The following is a 19,635-nucleotide window of genomic DNA, read 5'->3' on the forward strand; positions in this document are numbered from 1 at the left end:
GTGATCAGGTGTCAGCACTGCAAATATGACTTTGGTGGAGGTGATTCAAATTGAATAAAAACAGAAATACTGCCTATCTGCTATTGTTACCAGCTGTAAATAATTCACATCACAAACTTAATCACAGCTAATATATGCATTATTTCAAATTAATTAGTTAGGATCCAGCAGGTTAAAGAATGATTAGATTGCAATAGATGGTAAAATGTGTTCAGTCAAATCATTTTTTTTTTTTTTTTAAATTATCTATTAGCTCCCCCAACCCCTCCCAAAAAATGCCACCCAAAGCAGAAACCGTCTCTCCAACAACTTGAGGATGAGCTCATTTACAGCTTTTAATTTGCAAAGTGGCCAATTCGATGAATTAAATTTCCTCGTGCATAGGAAATCGTAATCAAGTGTGAAAATGTGTTATAGATTTTTATGTTTTTTTTCTGTAACTGAGAAGGCAACAGAAGATATGTGCTGTAATAGAGAGGGAGGCCAGCTGAGAGAGAAACTCTGAACTGAATAATGGAAACCGTACTTTTATAGCGGCATTAATAGCGTTCGGACCGTTATCTGGATTTCAGGAAAATGCTGCAATGATGGCACAGCATTTGATAGTATGTGGATGCAGCAATACTTTACTAGCAACCATTATTTAGCAGCGGTTAAACAAAGCAAAGCCGATTGCACCTATTTACCATGCTTAAGTGATTATCACACCATTGTTTCTATATTAAGTAGCAGCCCTATTCTACCACTGCACTTTATATCCATTTCCATGGCAGACAGAATTACCTATACAGCCCATCCTCAGCTCAGTACCTTGTTAGAAAATGACATAATGTGCTACGGAACCTGCCCGAAGTCCCAAGATGCTCACTGTACACTCCACAGAGGGCAAACAGAGGTTAACAACCCTTTATTAATCCCTGCTAACAAAGACACCCAGAGGGAGAGACGCACACAGAGACACAGAGGGATAAAGACGGTTAAACAGACTGAGAAGAAGAGAGATGAGCAGACGCGGAAAACCAACAACAACAAGGAAGACAGTTGGTAGAAAATTAGCACCAGAGATGCAAATAAGGAGAAGAAGAAAAAAAACAAATAGATGGAGACAGGAGGTAGCATCGGAGGGATGAATAGAGGGAGCCTCCATGCAGATACCGGCTTTGACTCTGAGCCAACGATATCTAACGACCCCCTGCATAGAATGGCAAGACGGTTGACTGCTCGCCACACTCTGCCAAGGAAGACTAAACACTGTTTCTTTTCTTTCTCCGTATCAGTAAAAAAAAAAAAAAAACAACCCCCCCTCAGACAGACACACACATACACCAGCAGCTATGGCGCTGTGGGAGTGCAGTTAGGAGGTTTTGAGCCGTAATTGGATCGGCCCTCTATTTGGGGTCAGTGGTAAAAGTGAAAAGACTAGAGGGTTTTTTTTTTTTCTCCAAACGGACTAAAGACCAGGGAGACACTGGAGTACAGGAAAGGTTACTATAAACTAGTCCTGTGGGGAGGGGGCAGGGGTATGTATGTGTCCGTGGGTAATGTTTGGGGGAGGTTGGGTAACAGGGGGTAAGAAGGCAGGTGATCCCGAATGAGAAGCCATAGCTGGATGGAGGAGGCCGAGATGGAGAGAGGAGACAGACGGTGGGAGGTGATAATGTGGGGGGGGGGGGGGCATCTGAGTCACTCACATTCAACTGTTTTTGCATGTGTCACCAAGTGGAGGGTTAGCCGGCAGACAGGTGTAATAACTGCACACAGACTGACGGGCAAGTGGATGATCGATTTGGTGTTCAAGCACGGAGGAACATAGTCATAGCAGGAAAAGCACATGTATATTCATGACGGCTGCACGCTGAGCTTCCTACAGAGTTCCTGTTTTAACAGAAAATATAGATTTGCTTTTCAGACTCAGCAGCTGGAAATGAAAGAGTGCGTGCGTTTTGCATATGGACTCTATTACCAAATCACTTCCACCATTTTATCAGCCTCTCTCTCTCCTGCTCATCGTCTCCGCTCTAGAGTCAGCCCACCCCTCAAAGTCACCAATCAATCCACTGATCGATTCCTGGGAAAACGTATGTGTGTGTGTGCACTAAATTTTAAATATCTTGGGTACAGTTTAGCAGAAACATGTACTATCCGCCACTTACAAACAAACATGCACTGTTTAAAAATATTATGTATGAATGTATATCAGTGTGTTGGGTGATGTTTCACATGATTCTTTTTGTCATTTTGTGTATTTATCCAACAACAAATATGATTTTCGTTCTCAAATACTGACAGTTCCCCCACCTAATTCAAAAAGACGTTTCCATTCTTCTGATTTCCTTGTTCCCTCTCTGTAACCTGACCTCTTTCTCTCTGAATTTTCTCTGCTCGCTCATCCTCCTATCTAGCCAAGTATAAACTAATCCCCTGTGTCTTTGCGGCAGCACAGTGTACTGGGGACAAACCTGCTGCTGGACTGTGTATGTGCAGGTGGTGTGATTCAATATGGGAGTTAATTTAAAATGTGAAGGAGAAAAAAGAGGTGAAGCAGGCAGTGGAAAAAACAGTTTTAAATTACACATTGTGTATTTAAGGCTTAAAGTAAGCAGTCACCATCTTTTTCAATATGCTTTTCATGTGTAGGAGAATCATTTCTGGAAGATGAACAAGCAGTTTTTCATGCTGAATGCTGTCAGCTTTTCCTGCTGCTGCATTTTTACTACATTCAATAACCAAAGCATATATATATATATATATTTCAGAACAAAAACAGATTAAACTTCACATTTTTTTGCCCTCCCAGTTCATACTGCAGCGTGTAACAGGCTTCGTCTTAGCCTGAGAAAATGCACAGTATCGAGGATACACAACTGCAGCACTTATTCCGAGAATTCCCACCTTATTCTCAACCGGCAGAATATGCAGTTGACAGAAACACATCAACAGTCCTACACGCACACACACACACACACACACACACACACACACACACATGCACATACACAGACAAACACAGACACACACACACACACAGATCTGGAAGGTTAGCAGCAGCACACATGCAATCACAGCTCATGCTCGGTGTGCAGTTGCTTGTCCCGTCTTTGCTCGTTTTGCTTTGTGAGGATGATTTGAGAGACATTTAATTATTGAAATGCAAAAAGGCAGGACGCACACATGCAAAGCACTCACAGGCAGGCAAAGGGAGTAAACAGCAGGCTATCAGCAGAGATTAACTAGTGATTCAGATACATATGGGATTAATACATTGAGATTATGACCTAAACAGCGGCTGTTTTTCCTGAATGTGGAAGTGCAACTATGGGCCTAAATGAGGATTTAAAAAGGTCACTGTCTTATAAAACACATGGCAGGTGGATTGAGAGGATGAGATGTGGGAAATGTTTAGTGCTGACCTCATTTTGGTAAAAGAAAATCACATGAAAAGTGATTTGATTTGAAAAATATACTTGGAGAGATTCATATTCAACAGAACCTTTAGGAGACTGGATGGGTTTTATATTTCAGTGGAATATTTCACCAGTTTTCTTCCATTTTAATTCTTTTATTCTCACACAGATATAACCTGAGCTGCAATTTAAATTGACACATTAATACAGGATCACTTGGCTTTGAATGGATGACAAAACCTGAATCTAGGGGCTCTGATACAGCATGAATTTTCACCTCAACCACCATCAATACATAGACAGACCTGCATGAAGGAATAACAAGTGGTGTGTGTGTGTGTGGGGTGGGGATAAGGTAAGACCAGGCTACTACAATCTGCCTCGTTAATTCACACACATTCACTCAATGCGCCTTTGCCTGTATTTCAAGGACATGAACCACACAGCAAGAATGACTTCAACAACAACAAGACAAAAAAAAAAAAAAAAAAAAGCACTGCCATCGTAGCCCACCGAGAAAAAATAAATAAATAGCCTTTGGGTGGTGAACACACGGTTTAATCAATGGGCTTGAAGAAATATGTTTGGCTCCAACGTGCGTCTCCACCCGCCCCCCGGATTAAAAGCCCACACATGTTGATTACGGCATCATAATCCCTCTACACTATTCCATTAAATGCCCTTATTATGCCTAACGCATTCCTACACCTTAATAAAAAGTAATTCTATGAAGAGAAAAAAACTCAGAATATTCTTCCTCATCTGAAAAAAACACTTGAGATCTGTGATCCTGTCACATTTTTCTTAAACAATAGATCAGCACAGGCGTTGTGACTGAACCGGCTGCTGTAGGTTATTGCAGAAAACGGCTCTTACCGATACAGGGCGCACGGTGCGGATGGATGGATGGATGGATAAGTGCGGGTCTCTCTCTGCTGCTCTCCTCCGCAGCTCACTGCCTGTTCATCTGCAGCAGGCCCCGCCCCCTCAGCGCCCATTGGTCCAATGAACGTCGACCAAAGAGTAAAGACCTACAATGAAATAAGTATCTCCCTGTCGCTTCCCTATTTGATGACGTGACTGTTAACGTCGAGTTTAATCACGATTTTTTTTGTGTGTGTGTGTCGTTTATTAGTAGATTTTATTCAAAGCAAGTTTATATTTATAGAGCTTTATAGGCAAAGGCAATACAGCAGAGTTAAATTTATTCATTCAATTAAATAAAGCACCACAGCCAAACAAAAAAAGCTGAATAAAGTTAAAACAATTTTTTCTAGAATAATTAAAATTGAATATATAAAAGCCTAAAGACAACAAAAAATATGGACATTTTTAAATTTAAAAAAAAGAATAAAATTAAGTGAATGCAAACACAATTAATGAAAGTAAGGGCAGTTTAAAACAGACTTTACGAAATAAAACTGATGAATAAAAGTGGTGGGGAAAACGTGGTCTTCAGCTTATTTTTTAAAAACGCTGATAAAGAGAAACAGAATCTGCTTTACTGGCCCAGTATATCTACACATTTAAGGAATTTCCTGTTTTTTTTAACTCACACATTTTGTGCATTTAAACAACAGCAACAGGTTAAACAGCATAATGACTAAATGCTGTTACACCTTATCTGGTCTGAACTCTGGACACTATTAACAGACCAATCTCTGCAGATCTCAGACACGTTCTCGGCCTGTACTCAGCAAACATATCTATAATATATTGGAGGTCTGGCTATCCAAAGATGTATATACAATAACTGGGGTCTTAAATTCAGTTCAATATTTCACATGAAGCCAGTGCAAGAATCTCAAAATGGCAGTATGTGTTCTCTCTTCTTGGTGTTTGTCAGCTTTCTAGCAGCAGCATTTTAAGTGAGGTACAAATTCTAATTCTAATTCTGCAAATTCGGCAAGTTCTGCAATGTCGAATGGTCTAGTTAGGTAGTGTTACAGTGGTCCACTCTACAAGTAATAAAAGCATGAATACATATTTCTAAACCTCTAAATTTCAGCTTGGCAATGTTTTTACGAGGCCAAAGAATAAAGTTACAGCTTTACTGCGGCAACTGAATTTAGATCTGCATCAATGATTAAACCAAGATTCTTGATACGGACTTACGATAAGCTCATCCTTTTTTATTGTGGCGCAGAATTTTTTTAGTCTTGTTTTTATTGCACCCAACCATTTACTTCCTTAGGATAAAGCAAGTCTATATAATCATAGTCATTCAGTGGGAGCTGTTGATAGATCTGAGTGTCATCTGCATGGCTATGATAAGAAACCCTGAAGTTTCGGAAAATTTGCAAAAAGGGCGCATACAGATTAAATAAGAGGGGCCCAAGAACAGATCCTTGCATGACTGGATTTTTTTCAGATTAATAATTACCAACACTCACCTGATATCCTGTGTTTTAAATATGATCTGAGCCACCTGAGGACCGTTCCTGCTAGCCCGAGCCAATTTTAAATTCCATCTAGGTGTAATTTATTAACCACAGTCAAATGCTGCACTAAAATCGAATAGCACCAGGCTTGTTAGAGTCCTTGACTAATTATTAATGCAAATGTCATTTTAAATCTCAATGAGAACAGTTTCAGTGCGATGATCTAAGCGGAAACCGGACTGAAAGCTGTCAAAGATGTTTCTAAAATGCAAAAACTTATTGGTTTGGTTGAAAAATATTTTTATTCAATAACCTTATTCATGAATAGAAGACATGAGATAGCCTGTAACCTCAGCTTCTATACATGTCAGCATTATAACTGACCTGCTATAATGGTCCGCATAGTTTTTTTTTTTTTTTTTGTAGAAATACTATACCACTTACTACTAAATGCGACTGAGCTTCAGGTTATATTCCGTAAGTGACAGTAGCTGGGCTTGGTAGCGAATTATCTTGACCTACATGGCAACAGTTAATATGGTGTTTCTGATAAATGCCTTATTATTTGTTGTTATTTTAACTGTAACACATTTAAACAGGTCAAAACAGGTTTACTTTGTGTTATTTATTAAAGTGGAACAAAGCTAAAATGCTCGTACTCGTCTCTCTGATATAAAGGAAGCGTCGAACGGGTTAAAAAAAACACGTTACTTGTACCTTTTTGGGATTTGTAGTCTTCTCCGGCAGACTTTGCCATTTAAAAACATTGCGGAGATTCACCGAAAGAACTACAATCAGCCTCTCGTCGTGAAACTCTCAACACCGCCCTCCCCGGCTCTCGGCTACAGTTTTGTCAGGCTGAAAACTTCCTGAATGAGACATAAACCACAACAAGAGAGCAAACAACGGCAGCATCTGTCTGTGTGTTGTTTTATCTTTACTTCGCCGCTGTTTTGTCACCTGAAAATTAGCTAGCGGTGAAGCTAGCAGTTTGGCTAAGAATTGAGTCGCTCACCTGCTCTAAGCTGCTAATCTCATGTTAGCACGTTACCTACAGAGGTAACTTATTGTTCTCCTTTTATCCACCTTCTTGCCATCGTTGCACCGCCTTTCTTCTCCTCGTTTGCAGCTGTCTCACGGCAGGTAAGGTGTTGTTTTAACCGTCAGCGCTCTCGACGTGATATTTTGTGTAGTTACCGACTTGTTTTGGTGTGTGCATCACCTCTCATCACTGTCAGTTGCCTGCTAACTACCACAAAGCTTGGTGAGTGGTGTGTTTATTAAGGGTACCATTTTGAAATGTACCTCTATGACCTCAGTAGCTGCCACAGTGTGGATCATACCATCTCAGAAGGAAGCGAGATAGTTTGGTTCAAAATCAGCAAAGCAATGACGTTCGATCTGTGAATATATCAGCAAGTTACCTGTTTACTGTCATGTGCTTCGTGTAGACGGAAGGGCCACTGTCAAAGTGTCTTGTGGCTTTCCAAGTCAGCTACATGTTAGTGGATCAGACATGCAAAACTGTGGTTGTGACTGTGCCCCGTTTGCAGTCAAGACTGCTCTGTGTTTTTTCAACTTCAACAGTCTGCTTGGTTCAGGAGGAATTGCTATAGTCCACGCAAATGACTCATAAGTGTAGTCTAGAAGACCTGTGTCTTGGCAGACATGTGTCATAGCACAGTTCTATTCCATTTAGGTGTGCCATTCAGTTACATAAGCATTAAGAATATTTGTTGCACTTGCATTTGTCACCTGGAAAAGATTTGCTATTTATAGACAGATGCATTGCTAGACACATACACAACTGTTACTCACCCAGTTTTCCAGTCTTTTACACTTTATTCTACCTATGGGAGACGCCTTTTATTAGCAGAACATTCCACAATAATTTCCTGAATATTCATTTTACCCAAACTGATCGTTTAAAGCTGACACAACTCTAACTGATATGCAAAGAATCAGTAAGTGTTATTTTTTTTTACATATATTGCAATAGGAGTCGCAACTTTTAAAAATGTATTTCACACTGAAAATTATTAATATGATGACGTGACAAGCATCTTCCATTATGACTGGACAAAGGGATTTGTTGACTGGGGCATCTCTGTTGCACCACAGTGTTTCATTTATAATGGTATCTTGCGACACTTTTCATTTCTATCAACAAATTATAGCTTCTGCAATTTGGATATTGTACTCAGCAATATTGAAATACGATACGATTACGATATTATTTTGATTAATTGTTAAACCAAACCTGTTTCGACTTTACCCTCACAGAATTCATCTGTTTTGATTGGAGCCAATACGGGATTTTTGGGGACGAACTTCTGATATTGATATATCTGCATTGATACCACTGGGGGACATTTTTTCAGTTTTATTTTATTTTTTACCATCAATGTATTTCACAAACTAGTTAGTGCCACACTGCTGAATAACATCAGCAATGAAGTAGGAGCTGCTGGACAAACTTTGTGATGACACCATTTCTAAATTACCCCAGGCATTTTTTCTATGTTATGATCTGTAAAAGACCGTTTTTGTTGTCCAGTGTTGGTCGATATATCTGTGACAGGCCAGTATCGGCTGCATAATCAGCCAACCGATCCACTGTTTGGCTTCTAGTAGTTGACAAGGATTGCACTAAATGACTTTCTACACTTATTACATTCAAAACCCGACCAAGGGTGATAGTTTGGTTTGTCTGCACTGGGAATGTCAGCTGATAATTTACTTTATGGATGTAAATTTATTTCATTGTTTGGCCAAGAAGCCCTCGTTGGAACCTGTTAAACTGAACAGAAATTCTAGGAATTTGACATGTAGCATCTTTGAATTAGGATACAAGAAAACACCATGAGTCTATATGTATTTTTCATCATATTTGTCATGGAGAAAGAGGGAGAGAACACTATTCCCAAAAGAAAACAGCCTCCACAACTTGCTGTTGTGAAGCAAATTTCGTATAATTCAGCTGGATTAAAGTATGTTTTTGTCACAATTCTAAATTGTGTTTTTGAATCTTGTGTTTTTATTTTTGATTTTTTTTTGTTGCCTGTCTTCAAATGGTAGCTGTTGAAGACGTTGATCATTTCCTCCTGTTGTAGCCCTCGTCAGCCAGAAACTTTGCCACAATGAGCCCTTTTAAAATCTTAATGTTAATCTACTAGTGGGAATCAAAGGGCAAAATAAGACCTGTAATAAACTTTAGTGCTTTCTCAGTTGTGATTGAAAAGGAGTATAAAGTCATCGCCTTATCAGAGGAAGCTGTAATCTTAAGAAGACGCACACATGAACAGAGCTGGTATGTAAATGAGTGTCCCTGCCCTCCGGTAAATGACCTGTTGTGTGATGAGCAGAATGAAGAATGATGCCATACCAGGCCCTGTAGAGCTGTAACGCAATAAACAATGGCTGAGGAAGAACTGGTCAAGGCGGTGTCAGATACAGGTGTGTGCGCTGATGTATAAAAAGCGACCAAACACACACCAATAAAAGAGGATATGCAGGATCTATTTTTTCTAATTTTACCCAGCAGGATTCACTGTGTTTTTATGACAACATTGAGGTAGCAAAAAAACCAAAACATGTACGTCAAGGTTCTATATTTATCACAGTGATATTTTTATTGGAGAGGGTGTTCCTTTTTCAGGTATGACTCATGCCGGTTTTGCCACCACTGCACCCAGTGGAACAGTAAAGTACACACTCTTCGGCAATGTGGCTGTTATGTGATGATCATGTCTGTGACTGAAAGGCTTTCTTGGAAGTAGTACACAAGGGGTTTGATAACATGTAATTGGTAGAAAATTAAACGAACCGGTGCTCTGAAGGAAGCGCCATAAAAATGAAACAATTCTTCGACTAACAAGGTTTTCTGTCCTCTGTTTTTAAACAGAAGAACATTTTAATATCTCAATGGTTGATTTATACAAGGTGCAATTTCTTCGTACATGTTTTTTTTTTTTTTTTTAAGTCCCCTACACAACCACTACCATCTATCACTCCCTGATTGTTCACCTGTCTTGCTCTGCTCTTCCTCAGGTTCTTGTCTGCTCCCATTCTGTCAGGCGTCATGAGTGATTGAATGTGGTGAAACTGGCATCAGTGAACAAGCACACGCACAAAGGGCCATTGATTGGTCAAGGATGACCATGGAAGACACGAGGAATGAAGCCGACAATGCCTCAGTAGTCTCTATGGCTCTCTACTCTGTGATGTATCCCGTCTTTAACCAGGTAAAGTTAAAGTAAATAAATAAATACATTTAAAAAGCAATTACAACAAAAAGCTGAATAAACAAGGTCAAAGTCAGTTGCATGACAAGGAAATGTAGCTGAGACTTTCAGTAAATATTCTGTTCAAGTAGAAGCGGTTTCATGCTGGTGGAGGTTAAGCGTGAATGGGTTTTAGTATAAAGTTCAAAGGTTTATGGTGTAGTAGATTATTGTGTGTTTGCAGGTGAGGAGTATTTTGTACATGGAGTGGGTTTCTTGTATTTTTATTAGTATTATTTTATGTCTTACACATGCATTTTAGCAGAATAGGTCTTTTATTCACATTCTGTGGTACTCATCCAAACATTGTAAACAAACAAAAATTTTAAATCTGTATCTATGCAGGTGTTATGTGGCAAATCAATGGTCTGAAGCCTCATTTCATCACATACCAGATCTGTTTGCTACACCTGTTATTAGTTTTCTAACTTTTTATAGTAAGGGCTTCTCTATTGAAAGTCCCATTTTTAAACTTGTTAGCATGTCCACATGTTTTTTGTTTTGTTTTTTATGGGCCCCCCAGTTGAGGTCATGGATTTTTAGGGAGAAAAAAAATCTTGCAAAAACTTCTACCTGAAACATGAAACCTTGCAAAATCCCACTCCAAACTCACTTCTTGAGTTATGAATTTTTGAAAATAGGCCCTTTGTGTTAAATTTGATAACTTCAGTGATTCTTTTAGGGTATCTGTAAAGCCTCACCAATTGCTTTTTTTCACAGGAAAAAAACAGTTGGAACTTGTAATCATGTCTATAGCTTATGCAGATTTATTTATTTATTTATTTTTACAGAAATAAAAATAATGAAACTCTATAATTTATCATCAGAATGAAAGACCTTTCATTTAATTTCATCAGACTGTATAATGTGCAATAAAACCACATGGCTGCATAACTATGACACTTTATGTACATTTGACACTTTATGTACATACGTTTCTAAAATGCATCTTTTGCACAGTCTAATTTTGCACACTTGATACCTATTTATTTATCTTATTTTTATGTTTATTTGATATTGTATATTTTGTTTTATATTTTATGTGTGCCTTCAATGTTGGGTGTCTTGTGGGATTGGCTGTGTTTTTCTTTTAATGTAGCTGCTGTAACAAGTAATTTCCTGTAAAAGGATCAATAAAGTAACTATCCTATCCTGTTCTTAAAAAAAAATATTATCTCCACTAATATTCACCCAATTCCAACCAAAAATTGACTGCCACAGGTGTTCCTAAAATTGCCCTCAGAGCTGGAAAATCCACTTTTTAGAACATTTTAACAGTATTTTTTTTCAGGAAGGACTGTTTTGATTACCTTGAAACTTTTTAAAGTTTTGTTAAGTTCAGTTTTTGTGCTGATCATGTTTTTCTTTATCATTTTGGGTCAGTCGTATTGTCCTCCATTTCTTGTAGTTGGAGGATCAGTTCCAGAAGGGGAACCCAACCCATCCAACGGCCATAGTATAGTCCCAATACATTCTGCAGTAATCATCTATTACACAATGACTAAAACCACTACAAGCCGAACATTAATTGTTTATTTCCTGAACTAGTGACAAAATGGCTCAACAGGTACCATACAGACATATAAAACCTTGAAATCAACATGATACAAATATCTCCTTGATAATTAAAGCCACCAAATGTGATATTTAAAGGCACTGAACACTACAAAAAACATGTCATTTTCATAAAATTGTTATAATGAATGAATAATATAGCATCTTTCATTGTTACTATGCTTTCTTACTATGCTTTCAATGGATATGAAGACATACCCTTCAAAGTTTCAAAGAATTTAAAGCAATCCTTCCTGAAAAAAATATTGCTAAGATGTCCTAAATAGTGGATTTTCCAACTCTGAAACAAATTTTAGGAAGACCTCTGGCAGTCAGTTTTTGATGCAGCACAAAATGATATTTTGATATGACAAAACTAAGTTGTTTCTACCAACAGCCAAAATTTGGTTGGAATTAAATGAATATTAATGGAGATATTAATTGTTGAAAATTAAAGATTCTTTTGATGATAAATTACAGATTTTCATTATTTAAATTTCTGTTAAAACAAAAAAAAAAACAACAGCATAAGCTATTGATGTGATTACAACTTTTTCTTGATGTTTTTTGGATACCCAGTAAAACAAGCAAAAAACAAAAATCGGTCAAATCCTGTGGAGAAAAAGAAGCCATTGTGAGGCTTAAAAGATACTGTAAAGGATCGCTGAAGTTATAACATTTAGTACAGAGGACCTTTTTTTCAGAAATTCATATTTCAAAGAGTATTTGGATTTAATCTGTAGGATTTTGCAAGATTCCATGGTTTAGGTAGAAGATTTTGCATGTCGTTTTTTATTTTTTTTAAAAAACACATGACATGAATTGGGAAAAGTTCTGAAATCTGGGTGAATTGGTACGGAATGACTCGTATGCTAGAAGACACACTATGAGCGAAATAAGCGGTCAACACTATGGCAGAGCTTTTTTACTTTGAAACTGTAGTGTACTGATGACAGTCTCAAAAACATGGATTCAGACTTCTGTGGTTTCATATGTAACAAACTAAAGGAGCCAAACCTGTCAACTTGCAGGGTGGGACTTTCTGTGTCCATTTATTTTATTTTTTTTCTACAGAATCATATAAGGCTGAATTACTCCAATATAACCACTTTCCATTGTGTACTGCGGAGTGGTTTTACTGTGTTTGAGCACAAACATAAATAAGCTGGTGTGCTCAGGCTGCAGTGAGTGGTGGGCCACGAGGGTGGAGATAGAGGCAAAGAATTCATAGATCTGCACATTCTCAAGGAAGCAACAATGTAGAGTTACATCTAAGCCATTTTTAAGGCAGGAAGGGATTAATGTCATGGGGAAAAAAGCCCTCTAAATATGTACCTTTGATACACAGAGATGAGTTTTTAGAAGTTTAATCAATGACGGAAGACGGTATTTTAAAGATATAACATTTCGTGGTGTACAAACTGACATTCCGAAATCTCAAGTTAAACTCATAATCACCTGTCTAATACCAAACTATCAGCTCAGAGGAACTGAGTAGACTTCAGCTCCCCTGAAGTTTACAAGAAGATTACAGAGCTATGGCCTCAACACAGCTTCTCACAATACAATACCTCAGTGTCCCTCTTTGATATGGTGGGATCCTTGGCTTCTGTGTACTTTTTGCAGAATTACATTTCAGGCCAGACGAAAGGCCACGATAACGGCTAAGCTGTGTGTATGTGTGTGTTTGTGCTCCTGGCTTATGTTTGTGTGTCTCTGTGTTAAAACTTTCAGCTGGAGAAAGTCAATCTGTCAGCAGCACAGACCTTGAGAGCAGCCTTTAAAAAGGTAAAGTTATTTGTGTTAGTTTGTTTACATTTCATCTTCCTTGCAATACCTCTGCTTGTACTTTTAGTTTTAAATCATGTGGACAAGCTGCTCAGTGATCTGTAACTGTCACAAGAGCACCAAGGCTGCGAGCATTCAGAGAAGCTGCATGTTTGTGTGTCTCAAGGCGGAGAAGGAGAATCCGGGTCTGACACAGGACATTGTTATGAAAATACTGGAGAAGAAGAACTTAAAAATCAACTATTGTGAGTCTCTACTTCGCATGGCTGCAGATGATGTGAAAGGTAGGATGCTTAATAATGGTACAGGCAAAGTAAGAAAGATTGTTGAATATAATATGTCATAGTGTGATAGTAACAGTCTTAGATTTACTGGAGGTGACATTAAACTACAACAGTATCCAAATCATGTTGTGCTACTTCTTGAGGAGTTTTTTTTACATGCTGACGCTCAGAGGTGCGACAGGCTGCTTTAAGACACTGAGTACACTGGATGATTACCAACCTCGTTCCACTGGTTTTCTGATGCTCCAGCTCATGTTACATTGGCCTGATTATCCACTTGGGGGAGGTGTTTCCCCACAAATCAACTCCTATTCCTGTTCTCAGATGTTCCCTCGTTTCTGTCTGTAATTGAATTCCTTGTGCTGAGTACAGTGATTGATGGTAGTAATGAATTCACACACTCATACACACACTTTGGATGAATTTTAAATGCACCTCCTGCACAGCGTACCCCAAGTTCTACCTGAATCCTGCCTTTACTTAACAAACTCAGTACTGTCAATATGTGTGTATAAACACACATTTAGCAACGTATATACTTGACCCTGTGTTCTTTTTTAAACATTTACACTGTGGATGTGTTTTTACACGTTACACTAATAATAACTGCAGCTTTTAGTGTCCCCTGTAGCTATTTGCGAGTGTGTTGACGTTGTCATCATTGAGGAGTTTGAGGTCTGTATTCATCTCTTCCTCTCTGTGTTTTCAGATTTCATGATTGACAGGCGAGAGCCAGAGTTCCAGGAGCTGAACGAGAGGGCCCGAGCTCTGAAACACATCCTCAGCACCGTACCAGATGAGATCAATGACAGAGTAGGCTTGCTACAGACCATCAAGTAAGTAAGACAGCTCTGTGTGTGGATGCGAGTGTGTTAGTCAGGTTAAACTCTGCATAAAAGTTTCAATCAAACTTCTTGCATTAGTTGAATACACTGCCAGAAAGTGCCTCGAGGACTTTAACCAATCATTACTTTAATCATTAGCTGATTCAAATCTTTTTTTTCTTTTTTTTCTTGTTTGGTGCAAACACTAAAGCTTTGTTACAGTGTGTGTCTTATTGATCAAGACCATTATTGCATTTAAAAAAGCACAACAAACAAACAAATAAAACTTAGTAATTAATAAAGGATTCTTTGTGAGGTGAATTTCGGATGAGGTGAAATTAAATGCAAAGTCAATAGACAGACACGAGTTGAGAGAAAAACAGTCAAAGAAAGACTCACTGCTGTTAATAATTGTGCTCGAATGAATTTTAAATTGTATACATCAAGAGGGTGTTTGACATTCCATGGATTTTTGAATGTTTTTTTCCCCAGCCATTCCATTGAATTTATCTGAAAACAAATTGAAAGTTACACTTTAGAGTCAAATCAGGTAAGAAGTCCTAAAAATGGGAGTTCATTTGTAGCAAAGGGGCAGTATGTGTTGCAAAATAATGCAAACATAAAGTGGCAATAGACAACACTGGGCAACAATAGACAATCTGGACACAGGCACAATGTAATGGCTATAGAATAATGACACCATTAGAGTTTAGACTGGTGATCTATAAGCCTCGGTTTAACGATGCAATTCTATCTGCCACTGGGTCCCAGATCTCCCAGGAAAATTAAAGCTGGACTTGTTCCACATAGAACAACCTGAACAACCGTGGAAACTCTTCTTGGCTAAGGAAAAAGCCCTGTTGTCTGAGAAGACAAAGGAGGCAAAAAGGGGCTGATAGAAACTGAGGTAAAACACAAGTAAACCTTGGACAGGCTTTTACTCGATGGGGAGAGTTCTGGGACTTAAGTGGGTTTAAAGACTGACATTCAGTTGGCATTATTTCTACTAGATTAGTTAGTAACAAAACTGTTCTTCTTATTCATAAAACTGGGTGCTTTACTCAGCTTTTATGGCACTGAGCTCTGGGTTAGTTCTTCAGTTTGGGATTTCTTAAGGTTATTTGTTGCTTTGGCCTGAAGATAAACTGCTAGTAGTTACTATGCTGCTCGTACCAGCCAGAAAACAAACCAGGAGCTTCTCTATTCTCTCTTAAAGTCAGTTCATGATTTTTGTGTCCGCCAGTGACCTGTGCGGACACCTCTCCAAAATTTGCAACCACACTGACTACACGTGTTCCAGGAAAATAAACGTGGCTCAAAACATATGCTTATTTTTGAGAAAAGACTGCAAGGAGATTCTCTGTTATCCATACCTTTCATAATTCCTCACTAACAAAGTTGTCATTAGGCGCCCCGGTAGCTCAACCGGATAAGATGACGACCCATCTACAGGGTTTATAGTCCCTGATGCAGCGGTTGTGGGTTCGACTCCCCAGCCCACGGCCATTTGCTGATAGTCTTTCCCCAATCTTCTCTCCCTTTCCTGTCTCTCTCTCCACTGTCCTGCTAATGAAGGCAAAAAGCCCCGAAAAGAAATTAATTATAAAGAAAAAAGAAAGTCGTATTTGAAGCAGTTGCTGCTGGACTTTTGTCCATGTCTTTCACCAATGGTGACCATAGGTAAAGTTGTTTGCAAAGCACACCTCAGGGATAATCACTACCACGGTGCGACATGCCAGTCTGTAGCTAGCTGCAGTATCCTTTCAGCCTTTCAGAAACATCCACAGGAGCCCTATGTGGGGTTTGTATGGTGTTCAGCATGAGGGGCGGTGTGACCGTCTGTGTTGCAGATCGATGTGTACCTATGTTGTAGAATGAATAGAACCACATGCGAGTCTGCCTCTTTCAACGTCAGGACACACAAAAGAGCAAAAGTTGTCACTGTAAATTCCCGTTCAACCACATCTCATAATCTTCTTTATCATTATTTTTGCACTCTTTAAGGTGTCGTGACCCAAGTTTAGAAATCAAGTCAATAAAACATGCAACACAAACATATACAGATGCTGACATTCATATGTTTCCACAGCATTTCTTGGAATGTTAAATATATGTGGAACAGAGGAAGGAGTAAGATCCCTGTATGCCTTTTCATATCCCTGTCCACTGCACTGCACACACACATACACACACACACACACACACACACACACACTATAGGAAGAAGTGAGAGATGTTTCATCTTCTTGGCCCACTTTGCCATTATTTTGATCGAATTCAATACTCTTAGTGAGTCACTGCTTAAGTTACTTACCCAGCGGAGGGCTTAGAAATAAAATCAATTCAAAGGGAATGCTAAGAAATTAAAGTTATGAAACGGCAGATTTCAAGTGCATACGAGGGGAGAAAAAGTTGAAGGTGAAAGCCTGTTTGTGAGAACAGGGGAAGAAAGGGAGACAAGGAGCACGATCAAAGGACTGTAGTTTCAGGGTATCACTGCCTGATAAAAACAGACAGATTTTGAGATATTGTTTTTTTTTTTTCTTTAACGTACACTCACTTGTGCGTGTCATCCACAGAGACATTGCCAGCGCCATCAAGGAGCTGCTAGACACAGTTAATACTATCTTCAGGAAATACCAGTATCGGAACAGACGGGTAAGTAGATACATTAGGATGGGGGGAAAAAAATGCCTACACACAAACACAGTTGCTGTGAAATAAGTGGAGCTGAAAGGCTGTCTGTATTTATTGGTTAGGCACTGGAACAGCAGAAGAAAGAGTTTGTGAAATACTCCAAGAGCTTCAGCGACACTCTCAAAACCTACTTCAAAGATGGAAAGTATGACACTGTTTTGAGTTTATTCTCTGTTTTAGCCAGTTTTTAATTTCCTTTTCTGTTTTCTCACCCAACCTTTATTATTCAACATTTTCTCCTTCACATGCACACACAGCTACAACCACATTTTACAGTCATACACTCACATGCCAGCATTTGCGTGCATGCGCACACACACACACACACACACACACACACACACACACACACACACACACACACACACTGTCACCAGCATGTAAATGGTGGTTGTTTGATCATAGGCCCACTTCCATCAAATCCACCATTGCTGAATAATTCCCTTGACCCATTTCCTGTGGATTCACGCTGACTTGTATTCTCTGAAGCTTGACATTCTCCATTCCAGCCAGATCAAAGTGTTTCCTGGATCAATCCTAATATTGTTGCCATGGTTCCTTTGCCGTATGATTGACACGTGTGTCCTTGTGTTTCTGTCACGGTTGTTTCCAGAGTGATAAACGTGTTTGTCAGCGCCAACCAGCTCACCCACCAAACCAACATGATACTGCAGGCCTTCAAGACTGTGGTGTAGCAGCCTGAGAAGACACACACACACACACACACACACACACTCATACACACACGCGCGTTTTGATTAGAGAATAGTTAATGAGACTTTCTAATTTGTAAGGACGTTTTATTATTTTGGGCTGTATAATTTATCATTCTGTGGCTTTGAGGGGAGATCAGGTAGTCTAAATTTCAAAGCAATTCAGGTTGACAGTAATTGCCAGGGATTTTTAACTCCCTTTTATGTTGTTCTTTTATCAGATATTTAAGTCGATATTTCTTTGTTCTTTTATATAGTTCTGTTTCTTTTCAGGTCCGTGTAGGTCTTAAAAAGCTATAGGGAAAATGTGGTTATTTCCCAGGTCCTTGGAAGTTTTGCAGTTGTTCAAAAAAGTTATAATTGTGGCAGTTAGTAAGATTCTGCCACCGGGACTGCGACTAACAGTTCTTTTCATCATTGATGAATCTGCCAAATATTTTTCCTTTAATTGTTTGTTGAATGTTCAACATTTTGAAAAACATCAAACACAACTCCTCAGAGACGAAGGTGTCAACCTCAAATATCTGGTTTTGTCTGATCAACAGTCAAAAACCAAAAAAAAGTCTTCAAAGTGTCACATTTGAAAGTTGCAACTGAAGACATTTTTAACCTGATTATTAAAATATTTTGTGCTATCAGAATACATCGCTGCCTACCAAAATCTGATGTGTTCAATTTGTGTCACAAAATCAAAGTCTGAAAAAAAAAAACTTTTAGGAAACAGAAATGGAGACTGCTGTCTTCATCCTGTACTGCTTCACCTGGGTGCATCATAACTGCCGGTCAGAGGAGCAATAACTCACCGGCTCCGCTGTCTTTCTTCTGACTTCAGTTACAGAGATTTATGCCAAGTCCTAACGTTAGACCCTCAGCTATATAAAAGAACATGACTCTTTATGGCAGTGGGTAATGAAAGAAGTAAAATCTTAAGTTTACGAGCTGATACAAAAATGATTTGGGATGAGTGTATGTAGTGGTTTATACTGTATGTCAGTGGTTTCTAACCTTTTCTTGAAAGTAATGTCTATCTGGGATGAGTCAGTGGTTAAGAAGCACTGCTGCATATACAGGATATATACTAAAAGAAAATATGTCTTAAAATGCTTTCGTTTTTATTTTTTTGTCAGCCGTTGGATTTCCTATGTTGACAGCAAAGCCACAGATTTCCACGAATTTAAGGCAGCAAAATTGAAATTGTCTCACTTTTACTTTGTTCACACAAATGGATCTGATTATGAATGTATCATTTCTTTTTCTGCCTTCTGTTTGTCTTTGTCATGCTTCGATTGTAATATTTCCCCATGACATTTTCAACCAAATGTAAATAAAACGATGGGACCTGAAATTCCTTGAGAACTGTTTTTTTTTTTTTTTTTGAAAATTAAAGACTTCTGACATGTGAGAAAGATTTTCAAAAGTGGGTCTCTCTCTTCACATCCGCATTGTTGTATGAAAGTGCTTCATTTCCGCTCAGTTGCCCTTGCATTCTCTTTTCTTCGACTGCACCTCTTTCCTCCCAGCACTAAGATCCGTACCAATTTTCCCCATTCCAGCAACTTCATTCTTCTCCCTGTATAATAGTGGATTTTCCATGGTGGATTTGTGGTGGGCTATTTTGGGCTCTGTACTGGCTCCTACATGCACCACTGTAATCCAATTGTGCTTTATTATTGAAATTGCTGAGACCTAATTTTCCGATCCTGTCAC

At 38.8% G+C, this 19,635-nt stretch overlaps 1 protein-coding gene across 1 annotated transcript; it reads left to right on the forward strand.

Annotated features, from left to right (window-relative positions):
* The first annotated feature begins 6,615 nt into the window (after window positions 1–6,615).
* Window positions 6,616–19,273, forward strand: pdcd10a (programmed cell death 10a). Its single transcript, XM_008285524.1, has 8 exons — window positions 6,616–6,928; window positions 9,836–10,029; window positions 13,357–13,410; window positions 13,577–13,694; window positions 14,404–14,530; window positions 17,098–17,176; window positions 17,278–17,360; window positions 17,829–19,273. Exons 2-8 carry the CDS (start codon window positions 9,940–9,942, stop codon window positions 17,908–17,910), a joined length of 633 nt encoding a protein of 210 aa, XP_008283746.1. The 5' UTR covers window positions 6,616–6,928; window positions 9,836–9,939; the 3' UTR covers window positions 17,911–19,273.
* The last annotated feature ends 362 nt before the right edge of the window (window positions 19,274–19,635 follow it).

This window comes from Stegastes partitus, unplaced genomic scaffold (genome assembly GCF_000690725.1).
Source record: "Stegastes partitus isolate 25-593 unplaced genomic scaffold, Stegastes_partitus-1.0.2 Scaffold406, whole genome shotgun sequence".
Classification (NCBI taxonomy): domain Eukaryota; kingdom Metazoa; phylum Chordata; class Actinopteri; family Pomacentridae; genus Stegastes; species Stegastes partitus.